Source organism: Sciurus carolinensis, unplaced genomic scaffold (assembly GCF_902686445.1).
Source record: "Sciurus carolinensis unplaced genomic scaffold, mSciCar1.2, whole genome shotgun sequence".
In the NCBI taxonomy this organism is placed as follows: Eukaryota; Metazoa; Chordata; class Mammalia; order Rodentia; family Sciuridae; genus Sciurus; species Sciurus carolinensis.
The window spans coordinates 433,937-456,786 of NW_025920129.1; the positions used below are offsets into that span (position 1 = coordinate 433,937).

The 22,850-nt window shown below is 34.2% G+C and overlaps 1 protein-coding gene and 1 pseudogene across 1 annotated transcript in view; both read left to right on the plus strand.

Annotated features, from left to right (window-relative positions):
• The window catches only part of LOC124974036 (sodium/hydrogen exchanger 2-like), a 69,342-nt gene extending 55,237 nt beyond the window's left edge, over positions 1 to 14,105 (plus strand). Inside the window, exons 6-8 of the mRNA XM_047537614.1 lie at positions 6,943 to 7,032; positions 9,964 to 10,034; positions 13,937 to 14,105. Coding sequence (XP_047393570.1) covers positions 6,943 to 7,032; positions 9,964 to 10,034; positions 13,937 to 14,105 — 330 coding nt within the window. The remainder of the gene's footprint in view (positions 1 to 6,942; positions 7,033 to 9,963; positions 10,035 to 13,936) is intronic.
• Positions 1 to 22,850, plus strand: part of LOC124974039 (prickle-like protein 2) — a 695,630-nt pseudogene that overhangs the window by 340,627 nt on the left and 332,153 nt on the right.

Below are 22,850 nucleotides of genomic sequence, written 5' to 3' on the forward strand. Positions count from 1 at the left end.
CTTGTTATAGCTGAGAGAACTTCTAAAGGAATGTTCCCCCATTCCTGATCCTCTCGAACTCAGGGGTTAGGCTGGGAGTGATGGATATGGGATCATATCAAGGTTACTTTTTGATTTTTGGTGTGTAAACATGGGAGTGGGAGGGAGGTGTTTTCCCAGGCCACATTAATTTTGGGGGAACCATATTCTAGTGTTTAATTCCCCTCTAGTGAGGAGGCAGGGCCAAGTAAGCCTTTGTTCCCACAAATAACATAGATTCTATGGCATGGATTTCATTTAGTATATGAGGATGAATAAAAGTTCTTTATAGAGGATCCCTTCCTAGTAGTTTAAATTCCTCCTATAGAGGGGGAAGAAGTTTTCCAGTTCTGAATATAGATGTTGACCCTCTGAGATGTCAAGGAGACTGCACTGATGAGAGAAAGCAAGGACTAGTTACATTGTAAGCATGGAGTGCCACTTTTTGGTTCCTAGAGAAGATAAGGGTCATCTGGGATGTGATAACATCCAGTAGACCACGGTCTATTTGAGGTTTCAAGAAGACTGGTGCTGAAAAGAAGGGCGATTTCGGCAGTATTGATTATACAAGATATTATGGGAGGTAAAGGAGAAATGTAAAGGAGAAAGCTGGGGGATTATGATCATATTCTTATTAGCTTTGACTGTCACCAAACCTGCTTGTGGTACATAATCAAAACCACAAGTCTGACCTTAGCATCTATTAGTCATTCCTAGGATAGTACTTTTAACTGTGACAACATTGCAAAGAGCTCAAATTTTCTACACAAACACCATTTCCTTCAGTGTGCTTGATGCACAAAGGGAATTTTTTTTCTAGAGCCTTAGTGAGAAGTCTGAAGAGAGGTTTTGCCCTTCATTTTTATTGGAAAATAGGCAATGAAGGGGGTCTTTGAATGGAAGGCATTTACCTGTTGATGCCATTTCTTAATTCTGCACATTACCAAAAGGAATAGAAAGGTAGTTATAACCTTAATGAGAATATGGAAGAAGCATACTAATGTACTGCAGTTAATATTTGAATGCTTTAATGTAGTTCCTCTTGCTATAGCCACATTTTCCCCTCTCACCCAACACAAGAAGTTGTCTCCCATACACAATTTTTTCAGGCTCAGTTTATGTCTGCTTTTGGTGGTCACCTATATTTGGAGGAAAGCAATTGGCAACATTTTATCTCATTATCAATTGTACTGATGGGTTCCTGTTGTGCCATTTAGTTACTGTAGGCGTAACAAATTTTTAATGGAGGGCAGTCCTTCACGTCCTTTTCTTTTTTTTATTGTACACAAATGGGATACATGTTTCTCTGTTTGTACATGGAGTAAAGGCATACCATTTGTGTAATCATAAATTTACATAGGGTAATGTTGTTTGATTCATTCTGTTATTTTTCACTTCCCCCACCACTCCCACCCCTCCCACCCCTCTTTTCCCTCTATACAGTCCTTCCTTCCTCCATTCTTGCCCCCCTCCCTAACCCTAACTCTAAACCTAACACTAACCCCTCCCACCCCCTATTATGTGTCATCATCCACTTATCAGCGAGATCATTGGTCCTTTGGTTTTTTCAGATTGGCTTATCTCAGTTAACATGATATTCTCTAATTTCATCCATTTGCCAGCAAATGCCATAATTTTATCATTCTTTATGGCTGAGTAATATTCCATTGTATATATATGCCACAGTTTCTTTATCCATTCATCAAGTGAAGGGCATCTAGGTTGGTTCCACAATCTGGCTATTGTGAATTAAGCAGCAATGAACATTGATGTGGCTGTATCTCTGTAGTATGCTGATTTTAAGTCCTTTGGGTGTAGGCCAAGCAGTGGGATAGCTGGGCTAAATGGTGGGTCCATTCCAAGCTTTCTGAGGAATCTCCATACTGCTTTCCAGAGTGGCTGCACTAATTTACAGCCCCACCAGCAATGTATGAGCGTACCTTTCTCCCCATATCCTCGCCAACACCTATTGTTACTTGTATTATTGATAATCGCCATTCTAATTGGGGTGAGATGGAATCTTAGGTTTTGATTTGCATTTCTCTTATTACTAGAGATGTGGAACATTTTTCTATATGTTTGTTGATTGCTTGTAGATCTTCTTCTGTGAAGTGTCTATTCATTTCCTTAGACCATTTGTCGATTGGATTATTTGCATTCTGGTGTAGAGTTTTTTGAGTTCTTTATAGATTCTGGAGATTAGTGCTCTATCTGAAGTATGATTGGCAAAGATTTTCTCCCACTCTGTAGGCTCTTTCTTCGCATTGCTGATAGTTTCCTTTGCTGAGAGAAAGCTTTTTAGTTTGAATCTATCCCAGTTATTGATTCTTGCTTTTATTTCTTGTGCTATGGGAGTCCTGTTGAGGAAGTCTGGTCCTAAGCTGACATGTTGAAGATCTGGACCTACTTTTTCTCCTATAATCTGCAGGGTCTCTGGTCTGATTCCAAGGTCCTTAATCCATTGTGAGTTGATTTTTGTGCATGGTGAGAGATATAGGTCTAGTTTCATTCTGTTGCATATGGATTTCCAGTTTTCCCAGCACCATTTGTTGAAGAGGCTATCTTTTCTCCATTGCATATTTTTGGCCTCTTTGTCTAGTATGAGAAAATTGTATTTATTTGGGTTTGTGTCCGTGTCCTCTATTCACATCCTTTTCTTAAGGCTTCCTTGAGAATCCGTTTGCAAGGGTTGCTAACAAAACACACATTGGCTTTAGTTTCTTTTTCTATCATGCATTATATATCTTTAAAGGCAGTATTAACTAAATATGAGTGGTTTATGTCAATCACTCTCTTCACCTACTGAAGCTTTCTCCTTATGTCTAGATACTCTGTCCAATGAAGGTCATATTGACTAGAGAGAGATTTTCAGGGACTTCTCTTTCTGTAGAAACCAGCAGAGTCAAGAGGCAGCTGCCCACATATGTGGGAACTACTGGAGGACCTTGCACCTGCTCAACTCTGTGGGCAGCAAACAGGGCTTCATCCAGAAGTGCCTGCTGGTGTGCCAAAGAGCTCAGGAGTTCAGGGCAGGCAAGATGGGGGCATGTGTATGGGAAGCCTCACCTCTCCCTTGCGGGCTATTTGCATTTGTTATAGCCAAAGCAGTCTGGATGCTTTGTCTTGGCTAAGGAGGACAGACAGGAGACCCTGTTTTTGTCTTTATGTGAGAATGGTCCCTGCTGCTTATGATGCAGATGTGGTCCCTGCTACTTGTATTGCAGTTCCAGCATGACTGTTCAAGAGAGGGCCTGAAGTTTCTTTTTTTTTTTTTTTTAGTCAAATCTTAGGACCTGTGGCTTGCTTGACTGTTCACATGGCTGCTGCTTTTGTCCAAAGCAGCAAAGTCTAACAAAAGAGGTTGCAGTTTGTTTTTTCTTTCCTGCTTCCTACTCTAGCCAGTGGCTTATGGCCCACAGATGCTTTTATTTTTATCTTTCTCACATGCAATTGTTTGTCCTTGTCATTCTCCCTGTGTATTTATCAATAGGATACTCCTGTAGCAACAATTGTTCTGACACAGATATTGGGTAACTTCTAGCCAAGTGGGGTATCTGTCAGATCTTGAAAAAGGGGTACTATTTCAGTTCTTGTATCATAGTCCAGCAATTGTCACATGCCTTTGGCCAGTGGCCCTCTTCTCTTGGACAGAGCAGAGACCAAGGCCTCGGAGTTTTGCTCTCCCTATTGTCCCATTTCTTTGCAAGGCAGGCAGCTTCCAGAATTGTCTTCCATCCAATGGATAGTAGCTCTGACCCACAATGGGGATGATCTGTTGTTACTGATTGAAGGGGCAGGCCCGTGAGCACTGGGTTGAAAGGATTTAAATCTTTTCCAACTTTTTTACAGTCATTTTGCTATCCCCACACGCTAGAGACTGTGACGCTCGTTGCATCATCAACTTAGTTCCTGGACATTCCATTTCCATATCTCCTGTGTGTGGAGGGCTAGGTGAGACAGAACAGGATAGAGGGTGGGAACTTTGGGAAGTACAGTGTAAGTGGCAGGTGTAGGTTTTGATTTCTCCGAAGGAGGATTCATAGGTGGTGCATCTCCCAATCTTGGAGGGAACCTGATTAGGTCTGCCATTAAATATGAGTCTAGCCAGCATTGTTGGCATGATGTTCATCTTCCTTTAGTGTGGAAAAAAATTGTATGTACTTCCCCTATTTCTCTTCCTGATTGTGGAGAAGATCTAACTGCAGGAAGGGGTCTGTGTTAAGGTTCCCATTAAGGGGCATTATTCCTTACTCCCAGGCTGATATTGATGTTAAGCAGTGTTATAAAAAAAATGAGCCTCTTTTCCACTGAGTATCTCAGGGTCAAATTTCCTTCAGTTGTTGAGGATACAGCTCAGTAGAGAATGAGAGGGAACTGACATGGAATTTCCCATTTGTCAAAAATGGGAGGGATCACAGCATCTTCAGGTGAGTGGACATCTCTGACTTGAACTCAGTGTCTTTTGGGTTGGAGACAAAGCTGGGTATCCCTATCAATGTCTCCCAAGTGAAGTTGAGACTAGTGGTCACTCTTACTTTTGCCTCTGTTCCATGTTCTAAAATCATATAACTAGGCCATGAGGCACCAGTCCCGTCTTAATCTTATAATTCCCTCAGCCTGTCCTGGAGGCCCTGCTGATTCAGATGGTGAGGAGAGGAGTTTGGGCTACTTTTTTCTCAAGCCACGCCAGTCATGTATCCCATTACTCAGTAAATAATATCCCTAAGTGATTTAGAAATTGAAAATATGTGGATAATTAGCATTAGGGATTGTTGTCCTCAAACATAAATGGTGTCTGAGTAGCCTAATGCTGTCAAAAGTAGAGAGCCTGGGTCTATTTCTACTAACAGGACCTAAGAATACTAGATAAGAGAAATTCATACAGAGATCCTTCAGGGAAGGAGTTGTTTCCTTAGCGAGCCAGGAACTGTGTGTGATAGAACTGCCACTTTCCATAGCAAGAAATTAGCCCCAGGAAGGACAAAGACCAAATTACTCTTGGCCTCTCCTGCTACCATTTGAAATAAACTCCAAATAACTATATCCTGTAAGTTAATGGTGTGGATGGTCAATGTGCGAGAGAGAGAGAGAGAGAGAGAGAGAGAGAGAGAGAGAGAGAGATTAACCCATCTGTTCCAATGTTGACAAAATTTATGACTTAGACTCTATAACTTGCTAGAATCTTTTAATTTAATTCTTACTCATCTTACCTCATTTTGGGGCAGCCCAGTCATTTTAATTTAGGACAAAATCTTATTTCACTGTCCAAAATCCTCTCATATGCAAACATATCCTCTCTCTTTTTTTAACCTTCCCTACCAAAAATGTGCTTATACTTATAACCATGCATTCATGTTTTTTTCTCCTCTCTTATTTTTACTCATTGATTCCTTTCTTTCACACTCTTTAGAAAGTACGTTCAGAAATCATATACTTGATTCATGGCCTATGTTCTGTTCTCCACATGCCTTTACCTTTATTTTTATCCCACACATGCTCTCTTCAATCCAACATACATACTCCAAACAGTCATGGTGTTGTGCCAGATGGCTCTCTCTTCTAGGGCACTACAAGGACAATAGAACCTCCATGAAATATTGGGCAGTTGCCAAGAATTCTCTTGGTTCACTGGGATGCTTTGAGCCTGCTTAATAAACATGCATATGGAACTGGTTAGTCTGACAGTGAACACATGGACCAAGTATGTAGCAATAGCAATCCCTCGGGATAATGAAAACCTGAGGTTCTGTCACCTCCCAAGCTATCAAATATGCAGAGAATGAAGTGAGTTAAGTAGTAAATATTTCAGACTCAGTCCTGACAAGAATGATAGTAGAGTGAAACAGACATTATTACCTCATGTACATGTATGACTGTATGACCGATGTGATCCTATAATATGTATAATCAGAAAAATGAGAGATTACACTCTATTTCTGTATGATCTATCAAACACATAAATACATCCTACTGTTATGTACAACTAAATAAAACAAATAAAATAAAAAAAATTAAAAAGAGGGGAGCCACAGTAACGTTTTACTCAGAAGAAGAAGATAAGTCATGACACCAAAGATATGTTCAGGGAGGAAGTCCTCCATTCTTGTGGCCTTGCTGAGAAAATTTTGAACAAAACATACACAGCTGTATCATTGAGACTTAATTAGTAAAGATAAAGTAATAAAGTATACCTTCAGACTGGAGAGCAGGTCATTACAGAGGAGATTGACCCCATCTCTCTTTGTGAGTTCAGGTATATTAGGATATAAGGGGAATTATTTTTGTCTTTACCTCCCAGACCAACCTACTCTACTTATTGACAGTTATTTATATAGCTAGGGGTGACTCTTCATCACCATAGCTGGCTTACATTTTTCTTCATGGGCCTTATATCTTGTTTTCCCAGGGACTCAGGATCTTGTTTTTAAATTATTTTAGTTGTAGATAGACACTAACATATTTATTTATTTATTTATTTATTTATTATTTATTATTATTATTTTATGTGGTGCTGAGGATCAAGCCAGTGCCTCACATATGCTAGGCAAGCACTCTACCACTGAGCCACAGCCCCCAGACCCAGACTCAGGATGGTGTGACAGTTAATTTTAGGTCAGCATTGTTGGTGTAAGGTCTTGCTGAAAATGTTTTTGCATTTAGGCCCTTTTGAACTATTCCCTTGTCCCCTGATTTTTACCCTCCGAATTAATCTATCTTTCTCCTTTTGTAAGAGGAATAATTTTTAGAGCAGAGATCAGGTAAGGGTCATGAAGTAGCTCTCTTGTCAGACCTTATGATGCTACTGAGGCAGAGCTATTGCTTAGCTGATTAGTTTTGCACTATTTTCTTAAATCCTTGATCCACTGAATATATCTAACTCCTACCTAAGAAAAAGAATGTGACCTTTTGCTTGTCATTTTATAGGGGATGACCATTCGTCCTCTGGTTGACTTATTAGATGTAACAAGAAGAAGAGAGACCTCTCCAACTGTGAGTGAACAAATTCTTATTAGGGTAAGCTGTCTATATATCAACTACATAATCTTGTACTGGAGTTAACCCTTACATGAAGGTCTTTTTATTCCTGGATTGTCCTCCTAACAAAATGAGACATAATTTTCTGACTTTCAAATTGGTATTTATTATTTTGTACTTATCTGTAATTTGAAAAGTCAAGAAACAATTTTGAGGAAGAACACAGAGAATCTGAACTTTAACTTTTGCTGTGTTACTACCTAGCTTTCTATATTATTTTGGTGGAGTTTTAAGTTCTTTGTGACTTTAGCTTCCTAATCAGTAAATTAAAATTTTGGTCTTCATGATGTCCGCGGACACATCCAGGTTGAATAATTATGAAAGATAAATATTTATATTTAAATTGTTATTATCAGTGTTCTTAGTTATTTTATCATACTAATTCTTAATACAGGCTCAATTAATCCAGTAGCTTAGTTTACCTTCTATTTGTTATGTAGAGAGATTGCTTATAACCTGAACTGTGTAAGTTGTACATTATTGGAAAGTTTTGGGGGATGATTTTGTGTTTGGTGGAATTTTTTATATTATTGAGGTCTAAGGAAGTTAAAGATTTTAACAGTTAACTCATAACATACACTCTTTGAAACAGGGCATCTTAAATGCCCAGTGTTGAAAAGAAATTGACTCAGTCTACATGAGAAGTAAGGAGACAGTCAGAGAAATTTAAAAGTCTAAACTTTGTATCAGTTGATTTTTGTTCCTTTGTATTAGTGCATTATAGATATACGTAATAGTAGGCTTTATTTTGACATAATCATATAAGCAGTCCCCAGTACTTCTCCTTTCCTTCCCCTTCTCCCTCTCCCTGTTGTCCTTCATAACTTTACTATTTTTATTTTCTTATAGAAATAGATTAGAAATATCATTATCATATATGAACTGATATAAAATATAACAATAAAAATATCGAAATATAGAAGATATTAAGAATGATTTAAAGATATGCTTTATTCTGTCAATACCAAAAAAACTAAGACTACCTTGCTTCTTGCTTCTAACATCAATTTGATGGAGTCGATATTTTTTTTTTTTTTTGGTATCAGTAATTGAACCAAGAGGGACTTAACTACTGAGCCACATCCCCAGCTTTTTCTAAAATATTTTATTTAGAGACAGAATCTTGAAGAGTTGCTTAGGGCCTCACTAAATTGCTGAGGCTGGCTTTGAACTCAAAATTCTCCTGCCTCAGCCTACTGAGCTGCTCTGATTACAGGCCTGCACCACCATGCTCTGTCAGAATTCATAATTTTTTGGGACATATTTTCAGCAGATGATGACTTTATATTTATCAAATATATGTTTTGTTAATAATCATGTGTACAAAACTGTATGAGCATGATTAATTTAACTCTTTACATTTTTCTCTTTGATTTTAATACTTGACTGCTCAAGTTGTAAAAAGAAACCTGCTAGTCTTTTTATTATAATTGAGTGATATTTTAGGTTAATTTAGGGATAATTTATATTGATATTGTCTTATTCCTGCTATATGAGCTAATAACTTTAATGATGGCATAGTATGCATTACATTGATAGGACATAACTCATTTAAGCAATGTATGTGACTAAATCAAACTTTTATTTATTTTGTTTTCCCAACATTTTATTTTTAAAAGTATTAAGCCTGTAGAATTTCAAAGATAGTTCAATGCAGAGTATTCATTGGTATCTTTGTTACCTCTGCTTTACCATTTTCTTTTTATATATGTAGGTTATTATTATCATTTGGTCAGTCATTTAGAACTAAGTTGAAGATACCCTGACTATTCACCTCTAATACATCAGCAAGTATTTTCTAAGAAAAATGACTTTCTAGTATATAATCACAATTAGCTTATACAATTCAGGAAGGTCAAAGTTGATACAATATTATCATCTAATATAATTCTACATTAAGTGTTTTGTCAAATGTTCCAATAATGCTTTTTAGAGCATTTTCCTCCTGATTCAGGATTTATGCTTTGCATCTAGTTGTCATATTTTTAATACTTTTAAAGTTATTTATCAGCATTTCATTGTCTTTCATGACACTGGCACTTTTAAAATATGTATTTGTAGACTATCCCTCAAGTTAGATTTGTTGATTGTTCCTTCATACATAAATTCAGGTTATGCAATTCTGAGATGCTATATCAAATTAAACTTCTAATTTTAATATTCAAAATACTTTGTAAGCTGCTCCTTTTTGCCCAACCCTTTGCCCATATCTATATAAGCTTCTGTTTTTATGATTCTTTTCTGAAATTCCTTATTTTCTCCCACATGTTTTCTCATGCTGTTCATAGTGCATAGTATGACTTCTTTTTCATACATACCCCCATTTAATCAGGGTAGTTTCATAATGCACACTTTCATATGAGCCTCTTCTAATTCCACATTTTTCTACTTTCCTATGTTTGCCTTTTCCCATTGTATTTATACAAACACACATTTCAAGTTTGACCTTGATCTCTAAGTGGTGCCTCTCTCTCTAGTTTCGGTTCTAAGTCATTCAAAGTCAGGGGTCATGACTTTTGCTTCTTTTGTTTCCTTCATAATACCAAGCCCAGATCCTTGATAGGTGAATGAATCTGTCATATAATATTAATTGACACAAAATTCTTTTGACTTCAAATACAGCATTTCTAATGAGTATACTAGAGATACTGCCAACGTTGTCACATATAAGCATAGATGCTTCTTTTGTATTTACTCTGTAGAAAGTTTATAAAATGTCACACACAGTCTACTGTCAAGTATATCTAAAAAGAACAAAAAATTAAAAAAAAAGAGTTTAGGATGATATAAGAAAATCAGAGGTAGTCCACAATTTTGTAGATGCTTTTGATGGATCCTTTAATTAGGCAGTGATTGATCAAGTTTTTCATATATGCTTTGTATTTAGATACATGTTTCGTTCTGTTTCAGTTCTTTGATCATTTGCTGGCGGGCATAGAAGACATATCAGGACACTGGGGACAATATTACTGGAAAGACAAGTGAGAATTTGCCACGAGTTACATCTGTATTTGTGTAGAAAAAAAGAAACAAAATGAATCAATTTCTCTTTATGTCTAGTTATTTGGGTATGGTTATAAAAAAAGATGGCAGCTAAAAAGAAAGGTGAGGGTTTTCCTCTTTCTTTTATTTACCAAGAAAGGTACACAACTGACACCAAAAATACACTTTAAAACTAAACTTTGTGTCATAAAATTCACAGGTCATCCCTTTCTCTTGGGAATATTAAGTATAGTTTCAGAGAAATTTCCTTCTACCATCTTACAGTATTCTCTCTGTCATTTACAGAGAGATTGTCATTGCAGTCATTTTGTCATTCTATTTTTTTTCTGTCCAATAAATTCAGCATATTTCTACCTTAAAGTCAGTCAGTGTATACTATTTTCTCTGCCTGGAGTACTCCTCTATGTGATACTTGCATGTCCAGTATTTTCTTGCCATTCAAGTCTTAATTTAAATTTTGTCTCCTCAGAAACATCTTCCTTCACCATTCAGGTTTTCTCTATTGTATCAGTGTACTGTAATTCTATGAATAATATATAAATCTCTGGTATTCTCAAATGCTTATTACATATTTCCAAATGATTTAAGAATATAATTAACAAAAATGTATAATTTTGCATGTTTTTCTTCCACTACAATATAAGTTGTGTGAGTGGAAACTTTGTCTATCTTGTTAAATTCTATAACTGCAGCACTCAGAAGAGATCCTTTCACTCAGTAGGCTATCAGTATATATTTTTGAATAAATAAATGAGTGACAATAAATTATAAAGGGCATTATATGCTTCTACTGAATCTAGTCCTAGATTTTAATCCAAATATTTGAATTATGTTTAATTATGATCACTTCCAAAGTAGTTCTGTAGCAATATATATTAAAATTCACTGCTTTGATGTTAAATCCTGACTGGAACTCTGTAAAATATCAGATTTACTTTTAGCAACAAACACATGACACAAGTCCTGACACCTGATAATTTGTAGGCATCCTTTTATGTTACTGTCCAAGATAGTTATAAAGTGAGGCTAAGGTAAGAGAACCAAGGGAAATTACTATGCTAGTCTCCCCCAGTATATAAACAACTTTATAGTGAATCTCTATTAAAAATAATAGACTTCTGTGCCATAATTATAGATGCAAAGGATCTAACAAACAGATCTTTCCTACTTATTGAATTTCAATGCTTATTTTTGATCATAGGGAAAGGATGTAAACAATTAATTCAGTAGTATTTACACTAATTGCTTTTCCTTTCCTGACAAGTCAAATAGCAAAACATTGTTTTTGTTTTTGTTTTTTTTATTTTTAGTAGTGCTAGAGATAAAACCCAGGGCCTCATGCATGCTGGGCAAGTGCTATACCACTGAGATACACCTACAGCCCCAAATATTTTTTTTTGTACTTATACGCAATTGTATTTTATATTTAACTCACAATGGTTTTTTCACTTTTATGAATAGCATAATAACAAAATCATTCTTGGGATAGGTGTTCAAAGAGAGAAATGATCTTTCCAGAATCATAAGTATATCTCTCTGTGAGGTTTCTCTGCCTCTATCTTATTTATAGTGATGGTAGAAAAACAATTAAACTCTTGGATGTACCTTTCTCCTCCCAGAGACTACTGTTTGCATTTTTATCATTAGTATTTTACATTTTCCAGCTACCAATCTTCTATATTTCACAAAGGTAATTTTTTTCCCTAGGGACAGCTAATGGATGTCTTGAAGCATTTCTTGGAAGGGAGGAAAAAGAAGAAAACCAATATTTCACTTTGAAATTTGCAACTTTGAAAGTTGCTGCATTATTTGCTTTGGACTTTTCACTTCCTCCTTTTCTTAGGAAGAAATGATTATCATTATAAGACTTGATATATACTGTGAGGTAAAAGTAAAATAAGCAAATAAGCAAAAAGGTTTCTATGAGAAGAGGAAAATTATTTTGTTGTTTTCTACAAGGCATAGATACATGAACAAATATAACATACAGTGTTACAATATAAACTGATGAAACTGCTTGCAAAAGCAGAATCTGAAAATATGTATATATAATTTATGTATTCATGTGAAGCAATCCAGTTTGTATCATGTTAACACTTCTTCTGCTTCTGGCATTTTTTGATGACTTGAGCTACTATCTATTGTCAGTTCAGAAGAACAGATTCTCATCCTGATGCTCAGAATCTTCATATCTTAGAAAAATTTGCAACACATACACAAGATAAGCAGACAGAGAAATTGTCTTTATTTCCACATTGAAGGTCAATTGTTAGTTCTTTAAAAGGTTGAGAAGCGTTTTCCCATTCCTTTTCTTCTTGAGGGCAAGCCATGCATTTGTGTACTATGCAAAACTCTGAAGCTTTATATGATATCAGAAAAGTTAAGTTCAGTCTGATCTTTGGTTTGTAGTGGTTTCTATCATATTTATGACTTTGTTTTCTCTAAGGCTACATCAGAGCATCTGTTGGACTCTGCTTGTAAGAAGCCAGAGACGTGCCCTCTTGGAGGTCATCTATACAGAAGGCCAGCCTGGCCACAGGGATCAGATCTCTAGTATCCAAGAGTCAATTGCATCAATGGCCTACTACCTTCTTAAAGAGCTGTTCTGGTCTCTGCCATGCTTGGAATTCATCCCTCATCAGCTCAGCCCAGCTGGATAAATCCCTCCTTAGGCTGCTCTCTTTTTCTTTCCCAGCATCAGTTTTAGATCCCCAATCTCTTTTCTCTGGGGAAATGACTCCATTCATTCTTGTGCTTGTATTTGTCCCCAACAAAGGCTACATGGCAGAACTTGAAGTTGATGTGAAATGAAAGAGGAGTCCTTGATAAATTATCCTAAAGATACAACATGCATGAGAATCTCTGAAAGTACCTTTTAAACATATATGTATTATTCACTCCATTTTGTATACATCTCAGACATTTTCCAAAAGGGACCTGGACAAATCTGAAATAGATATTTCTATGACCACACTTGGAGAAACACCACATTTTTTATAGTAAAGTGCTTGAGCTAATTACTCCACTTTCTTTTTGAACATGCTCTATATGGTTTCATACAGTGAGCTTTTTATTTATTTTTTCTGTGAGGAGCTACAAAGTCTTTGATAATTTCATGGTTGCACAAATGTGGGTAATCCCTTTTCATTTTTCTCATTTTTCTCATGTTTTATATATATATCACCTTTCCTAAAATAGTATCTTTTTCTAGTCCCCCAAATTTCTGTGTCCAATTATTTTTATCAATTAAAGTTGTTATCATAACATTCTAGTTTGCTTTCATTATTTTCTGAGCTTTTCTGAGCTCAATACTGCCACCTGTCATCTTCTTAAGCAAATTTGAGGATGAGCTCTTAAGCCTAGAATCAAGGCTGAACATTTCCATTCAGGTGTTACAAAGAAGAATTAACATTATTTTTCTTTCCATTTTGTGAGTTTACTGTGTAAGTTTAAACTCAGGTTCCTCAAGCAAACCTTTCAAAAATATGTCTCATTTCTATTCACATTCTTTGAAAATAAGTTGTATGAAGTACCCTCTTCTTTCATGGCTATTTCTGAAATGGATACCCTGCTTGGCTATTATTTCTGTCTTTGCCCCTAGAGTTGTTTTTTTCCTTCATGGTCTGCTTTTCCTTGGCCTAATTGACACTATTTGGTTAAACCTAAAAAATTAATTTCTTCATAAGCACATAATTGAAATTAAATTAGAATTTCTTGTGAGTTTTTTTCTCCCTCTATCACATATTAAACATATTTAAATGAAGTAAATTTGGATTAGGCAGTGGTTAATCAGTTTTGAGATCTTTTCACCAAAGTGTAAACCTCCTGAAAAAGTGGCATAAAATTCCTTGAATTTATATTTCATTTGCTTTGTGAACAGATTGGAATATTTCAACAGTAGATATTTGCAGAAGATTTTGCTCAGAGAATATGACCAGCCCAAATCGAGCATTGTGCTTCTTTATGAAAAACTTGAGAGAAAACATGCCATTGAGCTGGCAGAAGCAGGCCAGCTAATACACACACCATCTAGTATGTCTTTGCTGTAAGTATATGTGTTAGTGTATTATTGTGTGTGTGTTTTTATCTGTTTAATTAGCTACCACAGAACAATTACAGGGCTCTTCCATGTGTTTTAGGGTTTTTTTTTAATGTTTTTTAGTCGATGATGGGCTTTTATTTAATTTATTTGTATGTGTTGCTGACCACTGCTGACCGCTGCCATGTGGTAGGCAAGCGCTCTACCTCTGAGCCACATCCCCAGGCTGTGTTTCAGTTTTAAAACATAGTTTGCCTTTCCTTGCATCACCTTTCGGAAAAAAAAAAAAAAACATAAAGAATTAAGATAAAATTGAGGATGTTTGGTTGGGCATCACTGGCTGCATTGTTGAACATAGAGTAATAAATAGCGCTTAATGGAATAAGCTCTATTTATGTCTATTAAATTTTTAGCTTCTAAAGTTTTAAAAACATTATCAATCTCCAAAGGAAAAATTATCTTTGTATTTTTATTTCAGGTAAGGATTCATGTTAAGTAAAATAAATGTGTAGGTTTTTGTTGATTAAGAATTCAGTTAACTGTTAAGTGTTTAATTTGTTTTTGTTGGAGAGAATCAATATAGAAAAAGTATATAAGTTGGTGATTTCCTGGCTGTGTATCTGCAGGCAATTGTTGAGGGAGAGTAGATTGCTCTCAAAAGGGAAAACATAAGAATGAAAAGTAATAGAAAGTTATTACTCTGATTATTCATTGTGTGTGCTTATTCAGTAGGAATTTGATGTTTTTCTGCATCATGAGATTTTTCTTGAAGGGTTGTTCTTTTGATTAAATTTATTATACAATATTTTTGTCCTTTAAGTATAATTTTTAAAATTAGTATGAAGTAACTGTAGTTTCATATTTCAACAAAGATAAAAGAATTAACATTATTATTTTTTTTATTTATTTTTTATGATTTGGGGGTACTGGGGATTGAACTCAGGGGCACCAGACTACTGATCCACGTCCTCAGCTCTATTTTGTATTTTATTTAGAGACAGAGTCTCACTGAGTTGCTTAGCACCTCACTTTTGCTGAGGCTGTCTTTGAACTGGTGATCCTCTTGCCTCAGCCACTGGAGTTCCTGGGATTACAGGTGTGCACCACTGCACCCGGCTACTAACTTATTATTGAATATATCCTTTTCAATTGATCAATGCTTGATTTTACAGGAATACATTTAACCAATAAATAGCTCATGTCTCTATTCAATATCCAGAAATGAAGGACTAAATCTTAGCTCTTTTATAATATTTAATAATTAGCTAGAACAATATACATCTTTTCAAGTGATGATGATATGTAAGTAAGTATTGATAAGAACCTGTATCTGTGGTACACTATTGAATTGAATAAGAATTTTGAAAAATAGAAAAAAAATATATATGTGTATATATATGATTATTTTTGTAGAATATATAATTTTTGTGCCATTATCTGTATCTGGGTATAAAAAATTCTGGAAATGCATATACCAAATTTTAATCATAGTTTTATCTAGGTAGTGAGATTATTTGATTTTTAATTATTCTTTATATTTTCTATATTTTTGTTAGTATGCATATATTTATTTTGTAACCAGAAAAAAATATGTTTAGGAAACTGTAAGAATTGAAAGTAAACAGGATGTAAAGTAAAAATGAACAAAAATATCCTAAATTCATGATCGGGAATTGGAAATTTTAAACAATTGACTGAAGTTAAGGGATGTCAAGAGAAAGTTATGAAATAAGTGCTGGGATAGGATATTGAAATATATTAACAAAATACTTTTTTATTTTAAAAGATTTTTAATTAAGAGAGAACATAATTTTTTATTGGGATTTTGACTTGCCTTTTTAATGTGGGCTGCACCAGATGAACTCCTGAAATCTCTGCTTAGAATCATCATAGCTGGATCTTCTGCATGTGGAGGGATTATCTATTATAGAGAAGGAAAGATAAGTGGATAATGATTGTATGCTGTTTGCTGAAAATCCTCAAGTACATTAGACCTTGAACATATTTAGGATGTATACCATTAATATTTTTATTTATGAAGCCATATCTATAAAATTAAAACCATATCACAGGCTCAACATAAATTTGATGTATTTGACAAGTGAATATAGCAAATCTGATTAATTTAGAACCCTAAATATGAAATTTATCTTATCTAAATTAGGTAGATTGGCTCTTACCACTATCTGAAATGACCATATAAATCATTTAATTTCCCTTTTGTTTAATAATATAAATCTGAAATTAATATTAGCATAAGAAACATAGTAAATCTTTAAGATTTGATATCCCTTATTAATAATAATATTTTCCAGAACTTGGAGAATAAGGCATTAATTGCATGATTAACATAAAAATAGCATTATAAAGGGGTATGTAGTAAAATTAAATTCAGGTATTATTTCATTGTTTCACACTCAAAAGAAAATCTGAAAAATCTTTCCAATATAATATAAAATAGCACAATTCGATGTTTGGTCTCAGCCATCATAGTTATCTTACTTGCAATTTTCTTTCCATAAAGAGTAAGTTATTTAAACTAAATCTTAACAAGCATCTTATCTGCAACTTTACTAAAGGTATTTTGAGGAACATTTTATCAGCATTTTATTTATTTCATTGTATGTAGAATATGCAGTTATTTGAACTATAAAATTTTAGCATACATCAAAAGAACTGCCTTTTAAAATATTTTGCTCATATATCTACTGTAAGTATATTTTTAAATGTTGAGATAAATAGGGTTAAAAGAAGAAATTACCTTAATATCTGATTTTATTATGATCGAAGATTGGATTTCTGCTTTTCAATGTGACTTTTCTATGCTCCTCATTCTCCACCCTGCCTTCAATTATCCTTTCAGAATATCTTTGGAAAACATCTATTTATTGATACATTAGCTTTTTTGAATGTGTTTTTTGAATTTGCATATTTGTGTGTTGAATGCATGTAAGTAATCCAGGTATTTTATTTCCAGCCACAACCGTCAAACAACCATGCCAATCTCATCTCCAGCTCCTCCTGATCAGGATGTTATGGCTAATATTCAAGAAATATTGACCACAAACCTTTATAAAATCAGGAGAGTGGTAAGACTTTTTTTTTAAAGTACATATCACTCTATTAATTACACAAACAAAATCTAGTTACTTTTCTTTTTATATTTCCAAATGAATCTCTGTTGTTGTATGTGTCACAGGAATATAGGCATGGTAAATGAAATGAAACATCAGAGTTTAAGTCATAGATTTGTCATTCATAGGAAAGTGCTTTAACAATTTCTATTTAACTGAAAGTGCACTGCATTATGTGATACTTAAGGCATTTTCTTGAATATACAATTTTCTACAGTAAAATCTATTTAGCAAATCACAAATATTGGGTGGTTTAGTATTAAAGTAGTTTTTGTTACTAGAAAGTTGCCAAATTCCAAATTTTAAAAATTTAGATCATGGAAAAATAGTTTTAATATGTCTACAATTAAACATTAGTTAATGTTTCTCTGATAATTTAGAAATATGAAAATTATTACAGCACATCAGAATTCTTCCTTTCCCTCCTCTTCACAGGAGAAAAATACTGTTGGCAAGTGGTAAGGTACACATTTATTTTGAAATTAAGAAGTTTATATTTATGTTATAAGAAGTTTGACTTAAACCTGCAATATTTAGGTCACTTCTGTTAAGACAATTTTTGATTCTATGCATTTTGTACATTAGATACACATAAATTTATTGTAAGTGCCACTTAACATAAGTGTCAAAAATATTGTTTTGATTGTATGCTGGATGATGGAGTTACTCTGCAATGTAAAGTCTTAAAGAATAGAGCTGAATGGATATGAAAACCACTTTGAGCTCTTGAGAGAAAAGCTGGAACACAAACATTTAATAATAATGGTTGTATATAATTTTTATGTCAGTTCATACATAATTTAAATTATTTTCTCATAATGATGTAATAAGCTCATTTTCTGATTTCATGGTCATAAACATTTTATAAATTTCAAGGTCATAAATATTTCATTTTTTTGGCAGAAGGCATTGAACCCGGGGGTGCTTAACCACTGAGTCATCCCCAATCTTTTTTATTTTTTTTTTATTTTGAGACAGGGTCTTGCTAAGTTGCTTAGTGTCTTGCAAGGTTGCTGAGACCAGCCTCAAATGGGTGGTCCTCCTGCCTCAGCCTCCCAACTAGCTGGAAACACAGGCATGTGTCACTACACTTGGCATAAATACTACTTCTTATATTAGGGTATGAATTATAATGTTCAAAGTGTTCTGAAGAAATATGTGTGTATTCTAAATTGTCAGATTCTTTTTTAAAAAATGGTCCTAGTTTTATTTATTCATTTTTATCTTTTGCATATTTTTAATTTTTTTGGTTCATTTTAGTTACATGACAGTAGAATCTACTTTGATATATTTATACAAGCAAAGAACATTTCTTATTCTAATTAGAATTTCGGTCCTGTGGATGTACATGATGGTGAGATTCACTGTAGTGTGTTTACATATGCACATAGGAAGTTATATCAGATTTATTCCACTGTCTTTCCTATTTGTATCCCCATCCCTTCCCTTTACTCCCCTGTATCTAATCAATTTTTCAACTGAAATAATGGATTGGGAGAAAAAGGCAGGGTCTGGATGGAAAAAAAGAGAAATAATTTATCCAAGTGGGAGAAAAATAGGTCCTATAATATCTTTGTATCTCTGTTCCCAGATGAATAGATAATTATTTTAGGTGATTTGGGCTTCAAACTATCTAAAGGTACCAGATGATTTCTGCCAATGATATACAGGTTCAAAGTTCTATGATGTTACAAATAGAGTTACTTTTGATTAGGTAGAGGGGAGTGAAGGGAGGGAAGGAGGTATGGGGGTAGGAAAGATAGTAGAATGAATCAGACACTAATACCCTATGTGCGTATGTGACTACACAACCAGTGTGATTCTACATTATGTACAACCAGAAGAATGAGAAATTATACTCCATTTATGTATAAAGTGCCAAAGTGCATTCTACTCTCATGTATAACTAATGAGAACAAATAAAAAAAGTCTGAATAAAAAATAGTGATTTGAACAGTTTTCTTGTCTTTTAAAATGGTGCCTGAAACTAAATATTAATAAAATTAGTTAACCTTTATTGGACATTTTTATGTGCCATGGATTGTGCTAAAAGTTTCTAATAATTATTTTAGCTAGATTTCACTTTGCCTCTATGAAGTTAATACCATCATCATTTCCATTAAAGCGCTGAGAAAAACCAATATAACTTTCCCAAGGTTGTACAGTTAATAAGCAGGAAAACCAAAATTTTATATCTGACAGTCTGAATCCAGAGACTTGTAAATTAATTTTGACTTGCAAGTTAATTATGAATGCCAAATTAACTTTCAATAAGGTTGGTTTTTTTACATTCAAAATACTTTCATAAGCCTTTAATAGCTACTAGGCAAGGATGTTTTCTGTTATACATGAGCATATGAACCCAACAGATCATTAAAATTTATTATTTTATTTTTGAACACATAAAAAAGTAGAAAATAAAATGAATCTTTGAATATTTTTTACTTAGTTTAAATAATTATCATCTATTTGTAATTTTAGGTTTATTTAATTTCCACACTGCAAATTACTTTTTCTTCTGGAATAGATGTAAAGCAAATTCCAGACATATTATTTCACCTACAAATACTTCAGTATACTAACAGGTAAATGAAAACCACAATACCATCATCACATCCCCATATTAACAATAATTCATTAATATCATCAATACACAGTACATGTTCATTTTTCCCTTATTGCCTCACCATCTCTTCATGTTTGTTTTGTTTGAAGCAGGACTCAACAAGTTCACACAGTTATGCTAGATTCATCTCCTTTAATATATAACAGATTCAATTTACATCTTTAATAAGGCAATTATTTGTTGAAGAAAGTGGATAATCTGTCTGTAGAAATTCTCAGTCTCTATATTTGACTGAATGAGCCCTTGCAGTATAATTTAACATGTTTCTCTAATCTCTGATCTCTATTAAATCAATAGATTTGAGGTTCATACAGATTCCTTTTTAATTATGTATTATTTATTAAGGGTGCTTCATAGATAATAATGTTTATTTCATATAGAATTTAATCAGAGGAAATATAATTTCCTTTAAAATTGGATATCATCATCACTTGAAAATTGGGTTCAAGAGTTATCAGCTTGATCCACTCAGTATAAAGTTCTCCAAATTTGATGACTATTACCCAGGCTGTTCATTTCATCAGAGTTTGCAAAAATGGTAGCTTCCTATTTATGACATTCCTTCTACACTTCTTAGCTAGAATTCTTCTATAAAGAAGTACTATTCATTAAATATTTGATAAACCTGAAGCTGTTTCCTTGCAGGAAAGGCAGGATATGGGCTTTAATTTTTTCACTTTGTTTATACATTTTAGAGTACTGGTCTGATATACTAGAAACTTCCAAAGGTGATTAGAGAGAATTAAGCATCTTTATAAATAAATAGATATTTACTATTTGATGTGTTTATACATTTGATGTTTATTTGATGCTTTTAAATATTTAGATTATTCATTCTTAAACAATCCCATCTTTGGCCAGTGAGTGCTAGTCAGAGTTGGCCTCCATGTGTTTCTAACATCAATCAAGAAATCTTTAAGAACTTTTTCCCTGTTTAGGATAATAAGATATCCAAGGATCATATTACTGATTTAGACTTGAAACAAGCCATTTCTCCAAGGCTCTTGAAGCTTTTGGTAGACAATGACATTTATAGATCATCACCTCAGCATCATTATGACTAGTTTGGCATTACTTCTAGAAAGTTTTATTAGTTAAATCTTAGAAATTACATATACATAGAAAAAGAAAATTCCTGAGATTTTACAGGTATTTTGAATTAATATAAAATATTCCAGTACTTCTCTCTAACTTTGATTTTATGTTTACATCTCTTTTCTCCTAAACTGAAAAATATATGTAAATTATGTAACATGTATATAATATTTAAAGTAACAGACAAATATTGCTAATTACAATTAGTCTAATTAATGAAATTTAATATTTATATATAATTGCTTATTTCTTAGAATAGATGAAATGAAATGAAAGGAAAATATGGTTTCCATGTCAGTTAAAATATTATTTCCTCTTGGAAATGCTTAGATTATGGTTACTTCTTTTGGTTAATTTTGTAAAAGATTTATTGAAGTACAAGTGACAAAAAATAAATTACACATATAAGAGGATACCATTTTATAAGTTTTACATATAGATACATCTATTTAAATACCCAAACCACAGTTGGGATGTTATGGAGCTGGGGCTTTCCAAGAAAATGAGGCACTGCGAAACACCCTCTTCAAATCCTGATTCTTGCAATCAATTCCAGAAAGATTTCAGATATTGTATTAGTCAGGGTTCTCTAGAGGAACAGAATCAACAGGAAGTATGATTGTAAAAGGGGATTTATTAGATTGGTTCATATAACCAGAAGCTGGATAGTCCACAATGACCATCCGCAGCTGGAGAACTGGAAAAACCAGTAGCTGTGTAGTCCAAGAGGCCGAAGCTGGATAGTCCACAATGACCATCTGCAGCTGGAGAACCGGAAAAACCAGTAGCTGTGTAGTCCAAGAGGCCGAAGCCTTAGAAGGATCAACAGTCTTACCTGCCCGGAGCCAGCCCCAGCAACTTGCGGGTTCCCGAAGGATGGGTGGAGTCGGCACAGAGGAACAGTGTGAACCCCTGGAGCAACTTGAAGCAAGTGCTGCTCAGATTTATTTTATCTCTTCTTGTATAGTATTATGTAAAGCAGGATTAAACAGGATAGAAGTTATAGTAAAATTACCACAAGATTTGTCATTAACCACACTTTCCAGCAGGTGTCTAACACATAGTGGGTACATTAAAGTCAACTTTCTATATTTACTTAAAGTTACTCACATAAGCATATTACAGTGAAAGATATTTTCCTCTTTTCATCCTACCGGCCTTTGGTGGCAGACATAATGACTCTATTTTGTTTTAAGCTAATTTTACTGAACTGCTAAGCAAAACATGCACTTAATCTTTAGCTCATATTATTATGTTTTTGATTTAACCTTAAAGGTCTACTCTATTACCTAAACAAGCTCAGTTAAAACTAAGTTAGGTTATTTACTGCCAAACAATCAGTGTGAGTGCTTAATTTCTATCTTAATATTCTTTATGTTATTGATTTGTCCTCCACCTATTGTAATACATATGCAAGACCTAAGCCAGCATAAACTACTCATAACCAGTTAACATGCAATGAGGGCATTTGATCTTATAATATTTTTCTAGTTATTTGCATATGCTGTTTCTTTGTTCTTTAGTCCTACATTTCCAGGGTGGCCTTTGATGTCCAAGCATTTGAAGGAAGGACAAACATTGGACATTAATGGTCCATCTACCATTAATATTAATTATTCATTCACCAATTTCATTGTACACTCCTGTATAGGAAAGAGGTGGATCTGTGGGAGGTGGATCCTTATACTTATTCACTTGTTTCCCTCTAGGTGGATACCACAAACGTCCCCCAATCCTGTAAGCGAAGTAGGGCAGTCCTTGTACTGTGGGGACAAGTCTCCTGTTCTGTTTGTCAGGTTGTTTTGCTGACAAAGCATTAACTGGAGCAGGTGTGGTCAACATAGGAGCAAGCAATTCCTGTAGTTTTCTGAAGAACTCCTCAAACTCTGTACTTTCAGAC